Source organism: Xiphias gladius, chromosome 17 (assembly GCF_016859285.1).
Source record: "Xiphias gladius isolate SHS-SW01 ecotype Sanya breed wild chromosome 17, ASM1685928v1, whole genome shotgun sequence".
Taxonomy (NCBI): domain Eukaryota; kingdom Metazoa; phylum Chordata; class Actinopteri; order Istiophoriformes; family Xiphiidae; genus Xiphias; species Xiphias gladius.
The window spans coordinates 5731726-5749195 of NC_053416.1; the positions used below are offsets into that span (position 1 = coordinate 5731726).

The 17470-nt window shown below is 45.0% G+C and overlaps 2 protein-coding genes across 3 annotated transcripts; one reads left to right on the plus strand and one right to left on the minus strand.

Annotated features, from left to right (window-relative positions):
- The first annotated feature begins 5516 nt into the window (after nt 1-5516).
- plekhb1 (pleckstrin homology domain containing B1) lies at nt 5517-10818 on the plus strand. Its single transcript, XM_040151203.1, has 6 exons — nt 5517-5553; nt 7500-7652; nt 7961-8063; nt 8153-8192; nt 8340-8430; nt 10638-10818. Exons 1-6 carry the CDS (start codon nt 5517-5519, stop codon nt 10769-10771), a joined length of 558 nt encoding a protein of 185 aa, XP_040007137.1. The 3' UTR covers nt 10772-10818.
- A 2553-nt stretch (nt 10819-13371) lies between these two features.
- sc5d (sterol-C5-desaturase) lies at nt 13372-17265 on the minus strand. 2 transcript variants are annotated; one of them, XM_040151544.1, is made up of 5 exons: nt 17179-17265; nt 15404-15621; nt 14715-14847; nt 14489-14589; nt 13372-14043 (listed from the first exon to the last, which is right to left on the minus strand). In XM_040151544.1, exons 2-5 carry the CDS (start codon nt 15611-15613, stop codon nt 13579-13581), a joined length of 909 nt encoding a protein of 302 aa, XP_040007478.1. In that variant the 5' UTR covers nt 15614-15621; nt 17179-17265; the 3' UTR covers nt 13372-13578. The 2 variants fall into 2 exon arrangements, with proteins under 2 accessions (XP_040007478.1, XP_040007477.1); XM_040151543.1 differs by lacking the exon at nt 17179-17265 and adding an exon at nt 17024-17170.
- Between the last annotated feature and the right edge of the window lie 205 nt (nt 17266-17470).

Below are 17470 nucleotides of genomic sequence, written 5' to 3' on the forward strand. Positions count from 1 at the left end.
GTGTTAATGGGGGGGGGGGACCTCACGCCGCCACCAGGTGGCAGCCACGTGTCTGCTATGGTTAAAAGGAATCTTGTGCTCCTCTTGACTCCAGGCTTCTCAAACTCTGTAGACAAGTTAGGTAGTTTAGTCGAGTGGTTCAAAGGGGCCACCTGATGGGGGGGGGGGGCAAAAACCACCCTTGAACTAGGGCTGTGCAATATCACCAAATTTGGTTTCGATCCAGTACCAAGTAACACCAGGGTCAGGATCACTGATGGTAATACGGATAAATACTTTCTAATTGTTAAAAACAGCTAATGTACAATCGTGTAAGGGAGAGAAAAATCTAATAAAGTAGCGTAAAGTAGAAAGTCTGAAGTGAAAAGTGCCTCAAAATGGCATGGAAGTGCGGTACTTGAGTGAATCTACTTGGTTATATTCCTACGCTGTGATTAAATCTTCCATTACTAGTATTTCTATTAGCGTTTATTTCAATAGCATCAATAGCCTTTGGTTATGATTAAAAATTCCTGTGGTCTTCAGTATCCAGGTTCAGGAAACTCTCGTTTGAGCACTTAAATGCACCATCAGCTAGTAGGCAAGCGTGCCCCATGATGATGCAATGCTGCCTTCGTACTGAGACTAATAAGAATATAACATCAATATTAAATACATCCCTTTATCAATATTTTTATATGATATGCTCCTTCCCTAAACTTGTGATCAGAAAGAAACCGGTCAAAGTAAAACCGCGTTGTCTCATGTACAGTCGACCTGTGTGCTTCTAAATAACATGATTTGGCTGCTTTATTAATTGTATTAGTGCTCTCTCCTTTATGGTCAACTGGTTGTAACTGTGACGCTGTAAGACTGGCCCGACAAAACGACATTCAGATCGATTCAGCCACGCTCGTGCCTTTGCGTGATGGAACTCAGGTGATTTTCCTACTGTGACAGGTCATATTAAAAAGATTTTTATAGCAGCCGAGCAACTGCACACCGTGCTCTCGACGGGTTCGTGGTTCAGTTTTTCTCAACCGTAGGCGACAGCTCTGCAGAACCTGGCAGCGTCTCCCAGGGTGATGCCAGGACAAAGAGGAGCAAAGGGGGGGGGGGCAGCTGTGAGACAGACAGGAACCCAGGGAGAGGAGAAGCATCAGCAGCATAAAGTTCTGCAGAAGGTCAGAGGTCAAATAAGACCGAACTTTCTCCCTCACAGGAAATCAGTCAAAGCCTCAGGGGCCCCGTCCGTCTAAAAATGGGAGCTGTTCCTGTCCGAGGGATGCGGCGTCATCAGAAAATGTCACGTCACGTCGGTAAGTTAACAGTGTGAAAACGAGACGGGGCCATGTTCAGACCGACGGTGGCCTTGCGGGAAGGACTGCAGCTGCCTCAGTCATTTTAACGGACAGTGCAGCGGGGCGCCGATGCAGCGAGCCTCCACGGAAGAGTTGAACCGGGCACGTTCCTGCTGGATCACTTTGTAACGCGAATGGCATATTTCTACTCTTTACCTCATCATCATCATGAGGAAAGATACCATGGTTGCCGTCCAATGCCTGCACAAAAAGTCATGGAAATCCATCGAATGGTCTGGACTGCGGTGGGACGACAGACCAACAGTGCCCTCCCTGGAGCCACGCCGCTTGCTGAAAATGTCAGAAAATATATCCGCCTCTGCAAGGGATTATTAGATTAGGGTTGGGCCTCGAGGGTGAGGTTAAAATTAGGATTCGTTTTAGGCGTGAAGTTGGGGAATAAGAGCAATCTGCAGACATTGTAGCTGATTTTGAAACCAAGTATGAGGAGCTGGAGGTAGACGGTGAGGGTGCTTGCCGGCTTCCGGATGTCGGACGGGTTACCTGCAAGACCTGCACGCACACGCACATGTTACCATTCACTGTACCCTCAGAAAGCTGCTTGCGTTTCCATCTTGAAAGGTAGCGATCAAACGCGTTCCCGAAGAACTTATGAAGCGCAAACTCCTGGTTACTGACATCTGTTGAACATTTCTTTCACCTACCTCAGATACTGTCTCTGGTGTCCTTCCTAATGATCCGTGCTTCACTGCTCAGCCCGTGCAGGAAAATCCATGACGATTTTCTTCCCCTCCCTCATTTTTGGTCTTTGAAAAGATGAACGGGGAGGTAAAAGACGACTCTCTGGAGGTGGCCCTCCTATTAAAAGGCAACAGGTGGAGCAGAGTCAGCAGGGAGCTGTGCGGCCCCCGTGCCTGCTGGACGGGTATGACCTGGAGCCAGCAGCTGGTCCTGGTTCCGGCTAGACCAGTCCCCTGTGTGGACCTCAGGCAGCACCTCAGGGAAAACGGAGGCCCGCTGCAGGAGCGCGAGGCTAATGTAACCGGCTGGAAGTTGTGTGTGTTTCTGTGAGTGTATGGGGTGAATATAATGAGTATTTCAACGGTTTGGTTTCAGTGGAAAGTTCTAGGAGCTGATGGTCCCTTTATATTGTGAGTCCCTCCACTGTCCATTTACTAATCTGTTTTCGTCTTTTTGTGTCAGAACCTTAATGCAGCAGCTGGTGGAAGTAGACACAGAGCTTCACCCGAAATAAGTTGGGACATCAAACCGGAAAGTATTCCAGTAGAAACGGGACCTTTTGTCCCGTGTGTTCGTCCGCTTGACTTCAGCCGTGGCTGCTTCGCAAGCAATGAACATTATCGCCTCTTCTCAGGTACGATCTTTAGCCTCTGCTGCTCCAGATCTGCTCCAGATCTCTGAAAGAAAGAGTTTAACGTTTAGAAAAGCTTCTTAATCTCTTCATCCTCATTTTAAACTTTGGACCATCTCTGGCTTTTTCTGTCTGCCCCATTCTGACTGTTTCCTATTCTGGGTACCCCCGAGTGCGCCCCTCCACAGTGGCACGTGGATATGTGCCGTGGAGCCCACCACAGTTTGGCAGCTTCGGAGCGAGCTGTCCCGAGGTAAGCAATGCACACACACTCGAGTTTGAGAGAGAGGGAAGCCAGGCCGATCTATTATGCGTCTCGATATATATGAAGATCAGTGACATTTATTTTACGTCCTGGAGGGTTTATGGTTCACCAGGCTCCATTAGATTTCCATCTCTCTTAAGAAATTTGACTTTTTTTCTGGATAGTTAGCTGTGTCAAAATTCATTTACACAGTTAAGAGACACTGGAGTTCCAAAAAATGTTACCGGGGGAAAATATCAATGAATGTGTTATTGTGCCAGTCACTAGAGAGACAGTACAAAAACAGACAAAACAAAGAAATTCCGACATAGTTTTGATGTGACTGTAGATTTCTGTGTCTGTTTTAATTGATTTTTTTCCCTTTATTATGTCCGACATCACCGTGCGCATGTTCCAAACCGAATCACCTGGTAAATCTAATCCTCACAAACTCAAACACTCTAAACGGATGACGGTTTGTCTCACTTTAACCTTTGTTTTACTTTTTGTCAGCGCTCTTTACTTTGCTCGCCTTCCGTTCCAGATTGTCAGTAGTCGTTGGGGATGCGTCTGTCCGGCGTCCCACCCTGGAGCAGACACACACACACACACACACACACACACACACACACACACACACACACACACACACACACACACACACACACACACACACACACACACACACACACACACACACACAGACACAGACACACACACACACACACACACCTAGTAAAGTTAAAACAGAAAGAAAAAAAAAGTAGATGACAAAAATCGTGTCCCTCTGTTTTCTTTAGTTAGACACATCAGATGCTACATTCAGACCATAACCCCGGGGTCCTCATCCCAGTAACCGACAGTGAATGTTTCATTTAACCATGACCATGTTCTCTCCCTAACCAAAACCAAGCAGTTGTGGTTGCCTAAACTCAACCGTACGTTAACCACAAAACATTTTGGAAAGAGTCAGGAGAGCTGCCTTTTGGACGCCACTGACAAACTGTTTACAGTAGGTACAAAGATCTGAACCACTTTTTCAGTAGTCGTGCTGATCGTGACACGGAGAAGCTCCTGCTTCGCTCCGGGCTTTGTCCAGTGATCATGGAAGTACAAATATGTCAATAACTTTTATGAGTTTTAACTTTATTTTTAGTTTGCAGCCTTTACTAATCTTTAGGTCATAATGCACTTTTTAAAATAACTTTGTTGTATAGAGATGAGGCCAAATAAACCCCCAAAAAACGCACCTTCAATCATTATCATTTATGTTCTGTTTATGTGGAAATAATTAGTCAATAATTGCCTTTTTTTTTTTTTAACCTGGAAAAGAAAAATCACCTTGACTACCAACTAAAATATCTCCATAGCAAAGAGTATTGAAAACTGTCCATCACTCAAAGCTGGCATTGAATGCTCGCTCAGATTCTTAGTCTTCTTTACTAACTATATGAGAGAGAGTTCAACAATTTTGGTCATTTTAAACTGTATTTTATTACGGAAAGTTTTTGCGTAACTTCTGCACAAAGGCCATGAATGTGTACAACATAAATACACGCATTAGGAAAGTTTTTGGGCTGTTACAATCTTTAGTGTCATAGTTTAAAAAAAATAGATGTCCCTGAACAGTTTTTTTCCTCGACAGGCAGAGACAAAGATGACAACACGGAGGAGAGGAGCGATACCCAGGGTAGCAGAGATGCCATTTCAGCTGTAAGAAAAAAACAAAAAAACAACTTCGATTGAAATTTTATATTGAGACCAACATTAAATATACCTTCATGGAAACAGGTGGTCTTCCCATTCCTTGCCCCTTGTGCTCTCTATGGGGTTACACTAAAATGAATCAATGAAGCCATTAGAACTATCTGGACATTTATCTGGAATTTGTCTGACCTGCAACCGAAGACGTCCGCGGGGAGCTGCATGGTTTCTCGATTAAGAAATGCATACATAATTGAGTAGCCCAGCCGACACAGAAGAGACCAGCGTTTTTCTCGGCAAGCTATAAAAGGGAAGCGATGTCGCCAGTGTATCGCAGGCGGGCGGCTCTACAGGAATCCCGGGAAGACTCTCATAAGTGACCCGGGGACTCTGTTTCAATTAGGCTAATCCTCACGTTGTTATTTCAGTGCTGGGATTAACTTGTAACTGCACGCTAGAGATGTTCGCATAAAAGGAATGGGACAGGACATACATGAGTTTAGTTTATGAGCGTCTAAGAAGAGTATTCAACTATATAAGCAAGGTACGGGCCCATGGTGTGAGGGTCAGGAGGAGAGGAAAAAAAAAAAATCAGTCCAGAAAGAGTGAGGAAGATGAGACGGGATGAGAGGGGTGTGGCCAAACACTGTGCTAATCCAGATTGATCCTGTGGGTCAGCCTCTGTCCTGGCCAAAGCCAGACTAATCTACCAGTACCTCGCTGCCTGTGGGACGGAGGGAATATAAACAGAGGCAGGAGAGTCCAAGACCAGAAGCTGGATCATTCGGTCTCCTAAACCCCAAAATCTAAAATTTCTCCCTTGGCTTCCACTGGGTCATCATCATCATCATCAGCATCATCATCAGCATCATCATCAGCGGGACAACAGCTAAAAATGGCGCTCCTGAGGTCAGGCTGGCTGTGGAGACAAAGTGAGTGGATACAGGACACTTCTTTAAAAATAAATAAATAAAAAAGACAGCTATCAAAGGGGAAGTGCAGGTTTGACAGGGAGTACAAACTCAGAATCCTATTAATTTAAACCAATGCTGGCAACAATTTTCATTAACAAGTATTAACTATTATTAACTTCGGTTTTTTTTTTATCGCTAACTTTTGTTCAGCAAGACGTTGTGTAGTCAAAATAACATTTGTCCTTATTTTGGGGCATTTTATGCTTTTCTAGACAGGACAGCGATGACGGGAAACGAGGGGAGAGAGAGAGAGAGAGAGAGAGAGAGAAATGGGGAATGACATGCAACAAAAAGGCTCCTGACAAGACTTGAACCGAGGACACAGTATTTAAGAGCTGGTGCCTTAACCTCTACAGGCCACCGAGGAGCCACATTCTCTGACAATTTATAGACAAAATATATATATATATATATATCTTTTAAATGAGCATGAAAATCATCATTAGCTGCAGCTTTAATCTGAACTGATACAAAAGCCTGAGAAGCGACTGAAACCAAAACATTACATTTCATACAACACTGGTGACCAGAAAGCGGATTTTTTCCTCTAAACTAAACCATAAAACAATATTCATAAACTTAACTATAAATAAATAAAAGGAATTTTACTCCTAATTTGCTAGAATATTTTTTAAAGTTTTAACAGTACGGATCAAAATTGAGAACTAGTTAATAGCAACGCGTCGATATAACTCGCTCTGTTTGCTACTGTATTTTTTGCAGACCGTCTCTCTGAGGAGCTGCTGGATGAACGATTATGTTCTCGGCCTAGTTTTTTTTCTGTCACTTGTTTGTTTTTGTTTTTTTAAAGTACTCCCTAAAACTTTTAAAATTCGACTCAGTCAGGGCCGTGAACAGACAACCTGGATGTTGCGGCGATCAACCATTTCATCTTCCAGATATACAACAATCTCTCCAACCACTAAGCAAGCAACAGCTTATTATAAATGAATTTTACATCTATAGATGAAATGATACTGGATTTTTGAGGCTAGTGTCGATATTTGAGGGTTTTTAAAAAATCTGCTTACAATATATCTGCTGATATTCACAGTCACTTAAAACTAATGAACAACAAACATTTTAATAAGGATTTCTGAAATGTCTTTAAGAATAGTGACTGCGATATGCACTGAGCAGGACAATTTACTGTTGAGAATTAAGTTTGTCAGCGCTCTCTGGTGGACCAACTACGTAACAGAGACACTGTTTTTATTTTTGCTCAAAACGTATAATCGGCATTCCTGTACTGCAATTTTGCCCAGTTGAAATGACCAGTTTACTCCCCATATGCGCGACTATTCCCGTGGGGGTTTGGATTTTTCGCACCGGCTGTACATTGTATTTTACGTTACGAAAAATCCTCCCCTGAAGTTCTTCCTTCGATATGAATTCTGAGGACTAATGTGGTCGGATTTCAAAACAGGTATACGGGAGCTTTTTCTGGAAAGTGAAAAGCGTAGGTGTTATGAAACTCTGACCTTTGTCATCTCTAATCGCATTATTTGTCCCTGGCCATGTCTTTAAGTGGCTTACCCAGTTTAGGCAATGTGGATGTATCTGCAGGAAAAAGACTGGGGGGCACACACACACACACACACACACACACACACACACACACACAGACAAAATGTGAACTGATAAAACGCAAGCTTATAGTATGAGGCAATGTTACTTCCTTTTCCCCATCAAAGTTTATCTGACCAATCAGTAAAGGTCTTACATTCCTATTAAGGTTATTGATCAGAGCACTGACTCAACAGTTACTTCATCAACCCTCAATCTGAGGTCGATGGACGGTCCATTAGAGTTTCTGTTTTTTATTTTTTTATAAACTTATCTTACTTCACAGGCCCCTCAAAGACCAACACTAACGTTACACGTGCCACGTGTCTCCTCTCCAGCTTCTGTCCTAAAACGCTGGAAGCTAAACTGGTGTGACCTTTGGATTGACGGCAGCCTTTGCTTCTACAAGACCGACAGCAGGCGAGAGCTGGAGCACCGCGTCAGGCTCAAGACGGCATGCGTGGACGTGCGGTCCGGCCTGGAATGCGGAGGTAAAGCACAGGAACACGGGGGGGGGCCAGTCTCATAAAACCCAGTCACCACGCGACTGACTACATGCCGGGATGACAATGCACGCGGTTAAAACCGAAATGAAAAGGATTTTCATGAAAATGAGAATAAACCAACCGCCTTACCTGAAAGAGGGTCCTGCGAGGTCTCGGTTTCTCATTTTTTGTTAGTTGTTATTGGTCCGAAGTACCAAACGCTAACACAATGTATGTTGAAGAGACTGGCCTGAGATGGGCGCGATGACAGTGTCCTAAGTTGTGAGTGAATAAATCCTTTGACTTGGCTGCAGGTGTGACTCCGCCAGAGAGTAACCCCAGGGAGAATCTCGTCGTGGTTCAGCTCAGAGACGGATCGACGGTCAGCCTGTGTGCCAACAGTGAGGATGAATCCATGTAGGTACCCCCGCTTTCACCCTCGTCTGCCCGGCCTCCCTTCACAGCCGTCCATCAAGTCTTCATTCCCGTTCGTTTCTTTTTTTCAGAGCCTGGAAACTGACTCTGCTCGAGACCAGGAGGAACCCGGTGAGTGGTCCGTGTTCTCTGTAAAGGGCAGGGACGTGGCCAGTACATTCTCAGTCAGTGTTTGGCTTTTCCATTTCCAGTGCTAAAATTAAAAAAAATGAAACCAAAAATAAATAAATAACCCTGCATCTTCGTCCGGTCCTGTAGGTGTTCACGTATGACCCGTATGACGACTCCTACGAGGCTGTCCCCCTCAACAGCTATCACACTATCTACGTCACACCAGGAGCAGGACCAGGTATGTTACCACAGCGAAGCAGGAAACCCAGAAGGTCTTTGACTGATGTGTGGAACCTCAACATAAACCGATTCTGTGTTGATTTGCTTTTAGCGTTATTATTATTATTATTATTATTCTTATAGATGGAAATGAGTAAAGGTAGTAGGTAGGATTATTACTAAGTATTAAGCAAGGCTGTAGCTACCATTGAGGACACTGAGGTCACGTCCTCGGCATTTGTTTCTGGGATTTCCAAGGTGGTTGCACAAATAGTGTGTGTGTGTGGATTCTGGACCATCTTCCCCTACAGGTGCAGAACGTGAGAATCCAGTGAAACGCTATGGAAACCTGAAACATTCATTTTCCTTTTCTGTGTGCCTTTTTTTTTTTTTCTCCATGCTTCTTAAAATGCACCTCGGATCGGGCACTTCCGACAAACACTTGGCTTCCTTTTCACAGTCTTACCTCCTCGCACCTGCCCCGGAAAGCGTGGCCCAATTAAATCGTTGGAGCGATTCGATTTGGATCACCGGGCGTGCTCGACGGGGGCGGTGCGTCGAGTCCGCTGTGGAAAATGTTGGGCAACCTTTTCCTCCTGTGCCGAGGCACGACACTAATACTAACACGCGAACCGCTAAACCTGGTTCACAAGTTACAGGAAACAGGTAGATAACACCTGCTCGGCGAATGAGCCAAAACTCGGCAGCTCCGGTCCAATAAAAACACAGCAGGCCTAATGTAGTCTGATATGGACACCGGGGTCGTTGCGAACAGATGAACACGTTTCTATGTGCGAGCATTTAGGAAACTGGCCTTTGACGTTTTGATTGTGCATAGTGTGCGTTCTTTGCGTGAAACGGTGGTAAGCAGAGACACCGCTGAGTTTTTGGGTCGTCCTGTTTGCCTGGGGAGTTAAGGTCCTGACCTCTAAATGCAATCCCCACAGTCCAGCTGGGGACCTTTGTTGCATGTCTCAGCTCTCTACTTCACCGTCTAATAAAGGCAAAAAAAACCCCCCAAAATGTACAAAAGTTTTCATGGAATCTCTGTGGAAATGGAACTGGGATGATGGTCCAAATATCCACTCTAACAAGCCTCTGATGTGTAGTTTATCTGCCCTCGGGCATTTAGAAACACACGCCTGTGTGCACATCTTTGCCCACAACTTACTTTATGCAACATGACGCAGTGTGCCGCAGAGGTTTCTATTTCTTCAACTGTGGTTTAGCGCCTTATCTATGAATTCAGCTGTAAACAAATGTTTATTCAGATGTAGCCAACTGCAAGAGAAATATGAAGTGGGCCTAATGAATTCGGTGGCAGGGCCTGTTGAACCGTCTGGGGTTCCTGGAGCAGCATATAAAGAATGAAAAATCGGGGCCCGTTTTTCGGGAAGCTCATGCAAGCAACAGACGTCCTGAACACAGCAGCTGTCTTCCTCCGTGGTGTTAGAATTAATCAGAGAAGTGGACCTTTGCTCCAGCGCCCTCGCGACACTTCCTTTGCGTCGTGTACGTATCCTGTTGTCTTCAAGTTTCTGTCGGCATCGGTGGACATAGCCGACTACACAGGACAACGTGATGATAATTTGCAGTTTATGCTGGAACATTAAACGGCCCCAGGTTTGCTATGCGTCAATTAGTCTGAGGTATTAGGAATACGTATCATGTAGGTGTAACATCAACTGAGATAATTACGGTATTAAACCTAATTTTTTTGACACAGGATCCTTTTTATAAAGACACAAGATGAGGTAAAAATGCAAGAGCCATCTTTTCATTCCAGCAAGTGCATGTACAGTACAAGGCACCACACAATGTTGATGTAGGACTCAAAGGTCCAGACTGTTTGTGGTAGAGGTCAAACAGAGCATCTGTTTTCTGCCCTCTTTTATTGGGATTCACAACTCCGAGCTCCTCCCTTACTTTGATTTCCTAACATGGATCAGCCGACAACTTGAAGAGGTGAAAAAAAAACTCCGGCAACACATGTAGCATAACGAACAAGTGTTGCCGAGGACGGCCACCAGCTGAGGCGCATCGGTCTGACAATAAAGTTGTCCTTTGTACTACAAGTGTTTCCGGAGTTTTCACCTCTTCAGGCTTTTTCCCTTCTCCAGGCACCTTGGAAGCAGGTGAAGTTGTGCCAGAATTCCTCTAAATCTAATTCAGCCCACGGCTCGACTACAAACGTTATAACGCTTTCCCCTCGCTCTTTTCTCTTAGGCACCCACCAGCTGGTTGTTCAGAGGGACCCGTTTGACGGAGTGGCAGAGCATCTAGCGCTGGGATTGCTGGCCGGCATGGCAGCGGGAGCAGCCATGCGATCCTTCCTCTGGATGCCCTTCTTTTTCTGCTGAGATGATCTCCATCACCGACACGACGACCCGGCACGGCCCCTGGCCCCACGGACAGGCAACCTGACATCAGCATCTGTCGTGAGGCTTTTTTTTTTTCATCTTTTCTATCATCTGTTTTCAAATCAAACTGTATCTGCTGTAAAATGCGGTTATTCAGTTTTTTTCTCATGTGCAGTTTTGCCGATATTAAACTTATGCCGAAGAGGATCCTGTTTCATCGTGTTCTTTTTGCTCGTGAACAACACAGGAAGTCAGTTTTTTTTATCTGAATGTTCCTGTATCTGCTGCCAGAATTTTACACTTTGCAGGCTTAACAAACTGTAGTTTATCAGGTGTGCAACCTTTAGCAAAAAAGTAAATTTATGCATGAAAATATAATTAGGAATGGCGATCGCAAGTGTTGCATGTTTGGTTGCTTATAACAATAAGTCATAAATTCCCATTTTGAAATAGATCTTTCTAGTTTGACAAAACAATCTCATTTCAAGGTCCACTAAGTAACATTTTCCAGAGCTCTCAACCCTACCACTTGGCCTCCGCAGCCCGTGGAGCTGGCTCAGTTGTCACAGAGATGGATCTGTGCCATTGGGATTTCATCCATAGCACTTTAGGGACATCTTGTTTGTGTCGGCTTAAAAATAAAAACAAGCCCCGTCTGCAGAGGAAGACTGTGCTACATGTTTGAAAGTTTATGAAAAACCTAGTGAGTGGACCTTGAGTTGGGACTGCTTTGTCGCACTACAGCGCCGACAATAAAGTTTGGGTTGAGTTTTAAACAAACACATATGTGAAATCATAAAATGTCTTGGGTCAAAACAGCTCATAGGTTTGCATAGCAGCAGATCCATCCCTATGACAACCGAGCAAACTCCGCGTGCTAATGAAGACCATGCGATGGGGGTGAAAACTACAGAAAAAGTTAATAAATGGACTTAAGATTTTTTTTTGTCAAACTACTATTTCCAAACCACAGAAAAAAACTTTTGGAATGAATTATATTTTTGTATTTATTCATTATATTTTTGTTTGTAAACACAAAGTCCAAAAAACCCCCCCCCAAAAAAACCCAAACCATCTCCACCTTGTTTTTTAGCGACAATAAATGGGGAAATGTGCTTTATTTTCACACTAATGATGATGCAATCAATTCAACAGACAGAGCGAAGACAAAAACTGGTATTAATATGTAACCAAAAAATGTAATCTCACACTGTTTGCATCCATGTTCATCCAGCGTATAAATGTGTAAAACTGTGTTAGAACTGAAACTACGGTAAACTAACTGAAGTTAATGTAATTAACGGACGCACGTCCTACCAGTCACTGACAATAAACTGATAAGAATGTGAAAACACGTATGTCCAAGATCAGCTGTAATGATGATCTTGTCCTTGTACCCGGTACTTGTCTGCATCAACTCCCCCCACAGAACTTGAGAAAAAGAACGGACGTGCGCGTCCCATCACACCGAGTTAGTGTCAGCAGAGGATGGTTGCACAAAGGTGAGACGGGCCAGTCTAAGGTTTTCACTTTAATGAGAGCGAGACGGCCTAAGAGCAGACAAAGTTCATTTTAAGCTCAATACGTTATCCACCCTTTGTCTAGTGTGACCTCAGAAGAGCTGTGTTTTTCCAAGATGCCAATTACTGTGGCACCAGAGTTTATCCCATAAACTCAACTTCCTTTAACCCCCAAACAGAGGAGACTTTCTTCAACGCAGTTCCTGGTGTCTTTTGTAAAGTATATACAATCATTGCTCTTTCTCTATCTCTCTTCCTCTCTCTTCTATTTTTTTCTGAAACTCCTACAAAGAATTTTGGCCCTGAAATCGCTAAATTGTACCAGAAAACATAGCATTTCTGCACAAGGGAGGATAGCTTTAAAGCAAAATTCCACTATTTTTCGACCTGGGTATTAGTCAGTTGGTTGCTCAGCAAGTACATCTTTATGCAGTGAGCCACCATGGCTAATGCAGGAGGCTCATTTCTATGAGTTAAGTTTATTTCGTGTGCTTTTCAAGCTGCGTGCCTCACCGGTCACGTTTCCCATAACAGAGGTGGCCTGTGCAAAATGAGCATGAGCAGTTAGTCAGAAGAGCCACAATTATGAGAATTTTGGGAAAATACCAGAATTTTACTTTAAAGCAGTTGCTGGTTTGTCGCAGTTTCTAGACGGAGTCTTGAGTTACAACTTGTTAAATCATAGTTTTAGTCAAAGTCGACCCTCGATCATGAGGCCAAACTCAGATACACAGTTAGTGTCTGTCAACTGACAGTGCGGCAGCTCCTGCAGCGTCAGCCTTCTGATGCTTCTCAAGTCCGTCCCATCTGTTGCTTTTTGCGCTGGACTCCTGTGTGGTTTATACAAAAAAAAGCCCTTTATCGACCCCTTCGATTACAAGCACTGCAAGATAATTTCGCCGGCTGCGGATCTCGCCTGTCGGCACGATTGGTGTGTCGGAGAATGTCGCGTCCCAAAGCTTGCCTCTACCGATGTCAGCCCGGGGGGGCATCTTAGAGTCACCGTATCCACTACAATTTCCATCCATCCATCCAACCATTAGCATTACGGCTTTATCCTTTGAGGGTCGCGGGGTGGGGGTGGGGGTGGGGTGGGGGGATGGAGCCAATCCCAGCTGACATTGGGCTAGAGGCTTCACTAGGTTTTAAAATCTCTCAATGGCTCATTTGGCAAGTACACTCACTCAAATTATTCCCCATTATGTTTTTCCAGTTGAGTTTGGGCGTATTTTGCCTTTACAAAAATAGTGATCACTTTCAGCAATTAACTGTAGTTTCCCCCTACTGCTACTCCTCCTTACACATCACTCCCCTCTGAGGATGTCGGTTCACTCGCCCTTTAGCCTTCACTCCCTCATCTGCAAACACCCCCTCTGCTTGAAGTTTCCGGATCAGATCGTGGGGGCCTTTCCCCATCAGAGCCGACGGGTGCCTGTAGGAGCCCCCCAGGCGGTCCCACAATGTGAAGTATTGGCCGTAGTTGTAGTCAAAGAAGAGGTGGTGGTCCGTGTGGTGAGCCGAGCCGTTGATGACGCTCGTAAGAGCGCCGGGGACACGGTAGTCGCCGTCGTGGATGGAGATGGTCCAGATGTTGACGAAGATGTAGAGGGCCAGGTAAAGCACCTTGTGGAGGGGGAAGAGGAAGGGGTAGATGTGGTATGGGAGTCCCTGCATGAAGCCGTCTACTGGATGAAAGGCGTGGCTAGCAAAGGGAGTGGGGATCTTCCACAAATGGTGTGGTTTGTGAAACAGCTGTTGGGGATGAGAAAGCAAAGAGCAGAGATTTTTTTTTTTTTTTTTTAAAACCGTGATTTCAGTGGTCTTGCTCCCTTTGAAAATCTATAACAATCTGATCTTAAATACCAGATTTTGATCATGGCAGAGACCAAGGCCCTCTTCAACGGCTCTTGATGACTTTTTGCTACTTTTTTTTTTTTGAATACAGCAGTTGGGTCTCAGGAGGTAAAGCCAATGTCATCAGAACATAAGGGCTAAACAGGGGAGAGTGGAGACGATACATCGGCTGATATCATCTTATTTCAGGTATATCGGTATCTGTGAATATGTTGGCTAGTGAGCGACAAGGAAATTCAGCACAGAAATGAAAACCTGCACAGATAAAACCAAGATTAATCACAGTTATCACGGTTCCGTTGGAATTAAAATACACTGTACAGCCCTTTAATCAGCTGCTCACCTTGTAAATAAGCTTATGATGTAGGAAGCGATGAATCCAGTAGATGCACATGTCAGTGAAAAACAGGAAGGAGATCATACTCAGGAAGAGCCCGGGCCAACCTGAGAGCACACAGACCACGTCACCGTCAAGAACATGGTGTCTGATGACAAGTGCGTCGGAAACATTGCGATTACAGAACATTTGAAAACAAACAAGCAAGCAAAAAAGGCGTTCTTCAACGCACCCAGGGGAGATTCATTGACACTGTCGTACAGTTTGCTGTATCCTCTGACTTCAGCGAAAAACAGAGCCACCGTGGGGATGCTGATCCAGGGAAGCGAGGTCATAGCATATATGATCTCCCTCTGAACCTGATTCTAAGAGAGAGAAAGAATAAACACAGACGGAAGATAAAAATTTAACACCCCCGGCATCCACACCACAACATGTAATAATGTGAGATCGGAGCTTAATAGTAGGTAGTTGTGTGGACACTGCACATCGCACCGTTACTACAAACCTGTCAAAGATGTACAGGTTCAGTAAGAATGAGGTCTCAGCTCGCCTCAACGAAGGTGCTCGTCGGTTTTCCTAATAATGTCTAAAACCAAATCTCTGTGTTCACCACTCCCTTCACTTTTTGTTTTCCGTGTGTACAAGCAAGCGCAAAAAAACCCACAAATACTTTCCGCCTGAAGTGACCGCGCAGTGGTCCCCGTTTGTGCGATTCATCACGTCCAGGAAAAGCAAAGACACACAAAAGACACAGAACTCTTATCCAGAGATTTGGGGAGACAGTGAATGTGGCCATTCAGGCCATTAATTGGGAGCGGAGCCCTTTGTGCAATTACTGTCTGTCGGGCACTAATGCCAAACACCTCTAAAATACTCAGTCTATCACCGCAAGAATCACAAATGAGACACAGGCTTTACCTCTAAAAAGTGCGGGTGTTTCTTCAGATTGTGGTCGAAGATGAAGTAGTAGCTGATGGCCCCCAGGCCCAGGTACAGGACGGCCGCCCCGAGGTTCGTCAGCACCAGCAGGCTGATGATCTGCCGCAGGGCCCCGTCCTCGGGCCATGACGCGGGGTACACGTACGGGGTGAGGATGTACTCGTCGGCAACATTCAGCACGAGATCCATGGTCGTATCTGCGGCGTGAAGAGCGGAGAGACGCGTAAAACACCCCGGCCAACCACCTGCTGATGACTGCAGTAGGAAAGCGCCAGAGGAAAAGCAAGATGACCTCGAGTTAACCAACTCTGGTAAAACGCCTCGCTCTGATGTCAAGAATGAGCTCTCAGGCTCAACAAGTCTTCATTAGTTTTGAACACATCTACAAACACTTTTAAATCCAATCCATCCTTGAAGGATTTGTTGGTGTGTACTGTATAAACAGTTAAGACATGTTTGGTTTTATAACATGTAGTAGTAAAATCCCAAGAAATATACTCTGTGGGCCAAGGTATGTGAAGAGTATACTCTCTGTGTTACAGTATAAACCAGAATGTATTGAACATCGATTTTTACTTTTAACATTTTTGATTTTGATGATAATCAGACTCAGTCATTGGGCTCGCAGTGAGTGACCGAAGTATCGTGATTCGTCTGAGTTAAGAAACTGCTTGCTATAATACACAGTTTGGAAATATTAACGTTTTTACGACACCTTGGGGGTAATGGTGTCAGGGGGTGACCCGGACTCGCCCAGGCAGGCCGGGAGAGTTACAAGGACTTTCCAAAGAGGTGAAGTAAAGTGTTACAGTGTTTCTGTGATGAGGTCCCATCGAAATAACCTGCGATAAATGTTGTTTTTCATCCGCCTTTCACTTTCTCCACCATCTTTTTTTGTGCCACAAAGCGATTCATTAAGTATTTTTCTGCTTTCCCTTAAAATCCGACTTTTTTTTTTTTTGTGGATGACAGACGACATAAAATGAAACTGCATTTACTTTGAATTTCACTTTATTAACGATAAACCCGAAGTGTTCGTTTCAGGGCAAATGTCATACAGGTCACGAAGACGAGAAGAATCAGAACCCAGCGATTGAATTCAATAGCGATGTCACTTCCACAGCTTGTTTGCTGGTAATGTTCAATAGATAGACATGTCATGTACGGGTGCACACACAAAGTATTCACATATTGCTCCAGATGCTGAAGCCTCGCTTCATCAAACGAATTATTCTGAAACAACAGGAGCTGCGACACCTTCCTTTAAATAAAAAACTGTGGAGTTTGTTTTCTGAGGTGGGAAGAAGAGTGGAGGTCAGTGTATTTTATGCTTTGCTATATGTGCTGGAGCCTCTCTTAGTTACTGTGCTGATAGACCCTGACTGGGCCTCTGGACCTGTGATCTGTGATCCCTGGAAGGAGGCTAAAACCCCCGACTCCACTACTCCACCACAAGTCACCGCAATGGATTTGATTTCTGCAGTTTAAATAAAATAAAAAGCGCCAAACGAGGTGAGATTGGAAATCTCGCAAAACCGCGCATGTACTTTAATTCTGTTTAAAAAAAAGAGACAAATAAAGAAGTGATCCAGATGTCACCTTTACGCCACTGTAACCACCTGACCGGAACTCTATGAAATGCTGGATACTTCGCCGGAGGCTGCATTACGGGGGGTAACGTTACCGAGTACGCGAGCCGCACTGGTGCATTGTTCACGCGAAGTTACGGAGGAGAATTTCGAAGGGCACCGTACCTTGCGTCGACTGCTGCAGCTCCGGAACACCAGCGGAGGGGACGTGTGTGCGAAACTAAAGGCTCGGCGAGCGACGAATCAGGGAGGACCTGCCCAGCACGTCACCGAGGGGCCGCCCAATGAGCGCGCCGTTTCCCCATCACGGCAGGTTCTGTTATGGTCTCCGATTGGCCAATGGGAGGATCTGGTCATGGCGTTACAGAGGCAACGCTGCCGCGCTCGAAGGTCCTCCTGCCACGGCTGGAGGCCGGAGGCGGGACGCCTCGAAGCTGTCCCGCAAGTCTACCTGCCC

Coding starts and splice junctions, on each gene's coding strand:
- plekhb1 (XM_040151203.1), top strand. CDS start 5,517: ATGGCGCTCCTGAGGTCAGGCTGGCTGTGGAGACAAA. Junction 5,554..7,499: donor AGGCTGGCTGTGGAGACAAA/GTGAGTGGATAC, acceptor TCTCCTCTCCAG/CTTCTGTCCTAAAACGCTGG. Junction 8,193..8,339: donor TCGAGACCAGGAGGAACCCG/GTGAGTGGTCCG, acceptor CCGGTCCTGTAG/GTGTTCACGTATGACCCGTA.
- sc5d (XM_040151543.1), bottom strand. CDS start 17,090: ATGCAGCCTCCGGCGAAGTATCCAGCATTTCATAGAGTTCCGGTCAGG. Junction 15,622..17,023: donor GTGGTTACAGTGGCGTAAAG/GTGACATCTGGA, acceptor TTCACGCCGCAG/ATACGACCATGGATCTCGTG. Junction 14,590..14,714: donor TGTCAATGAATCTCCCCTGG/GTGCGTTGAAGA, acceptor GTGTGCTCTCAG/GTTGGCCCGGGCTCTTCCTG.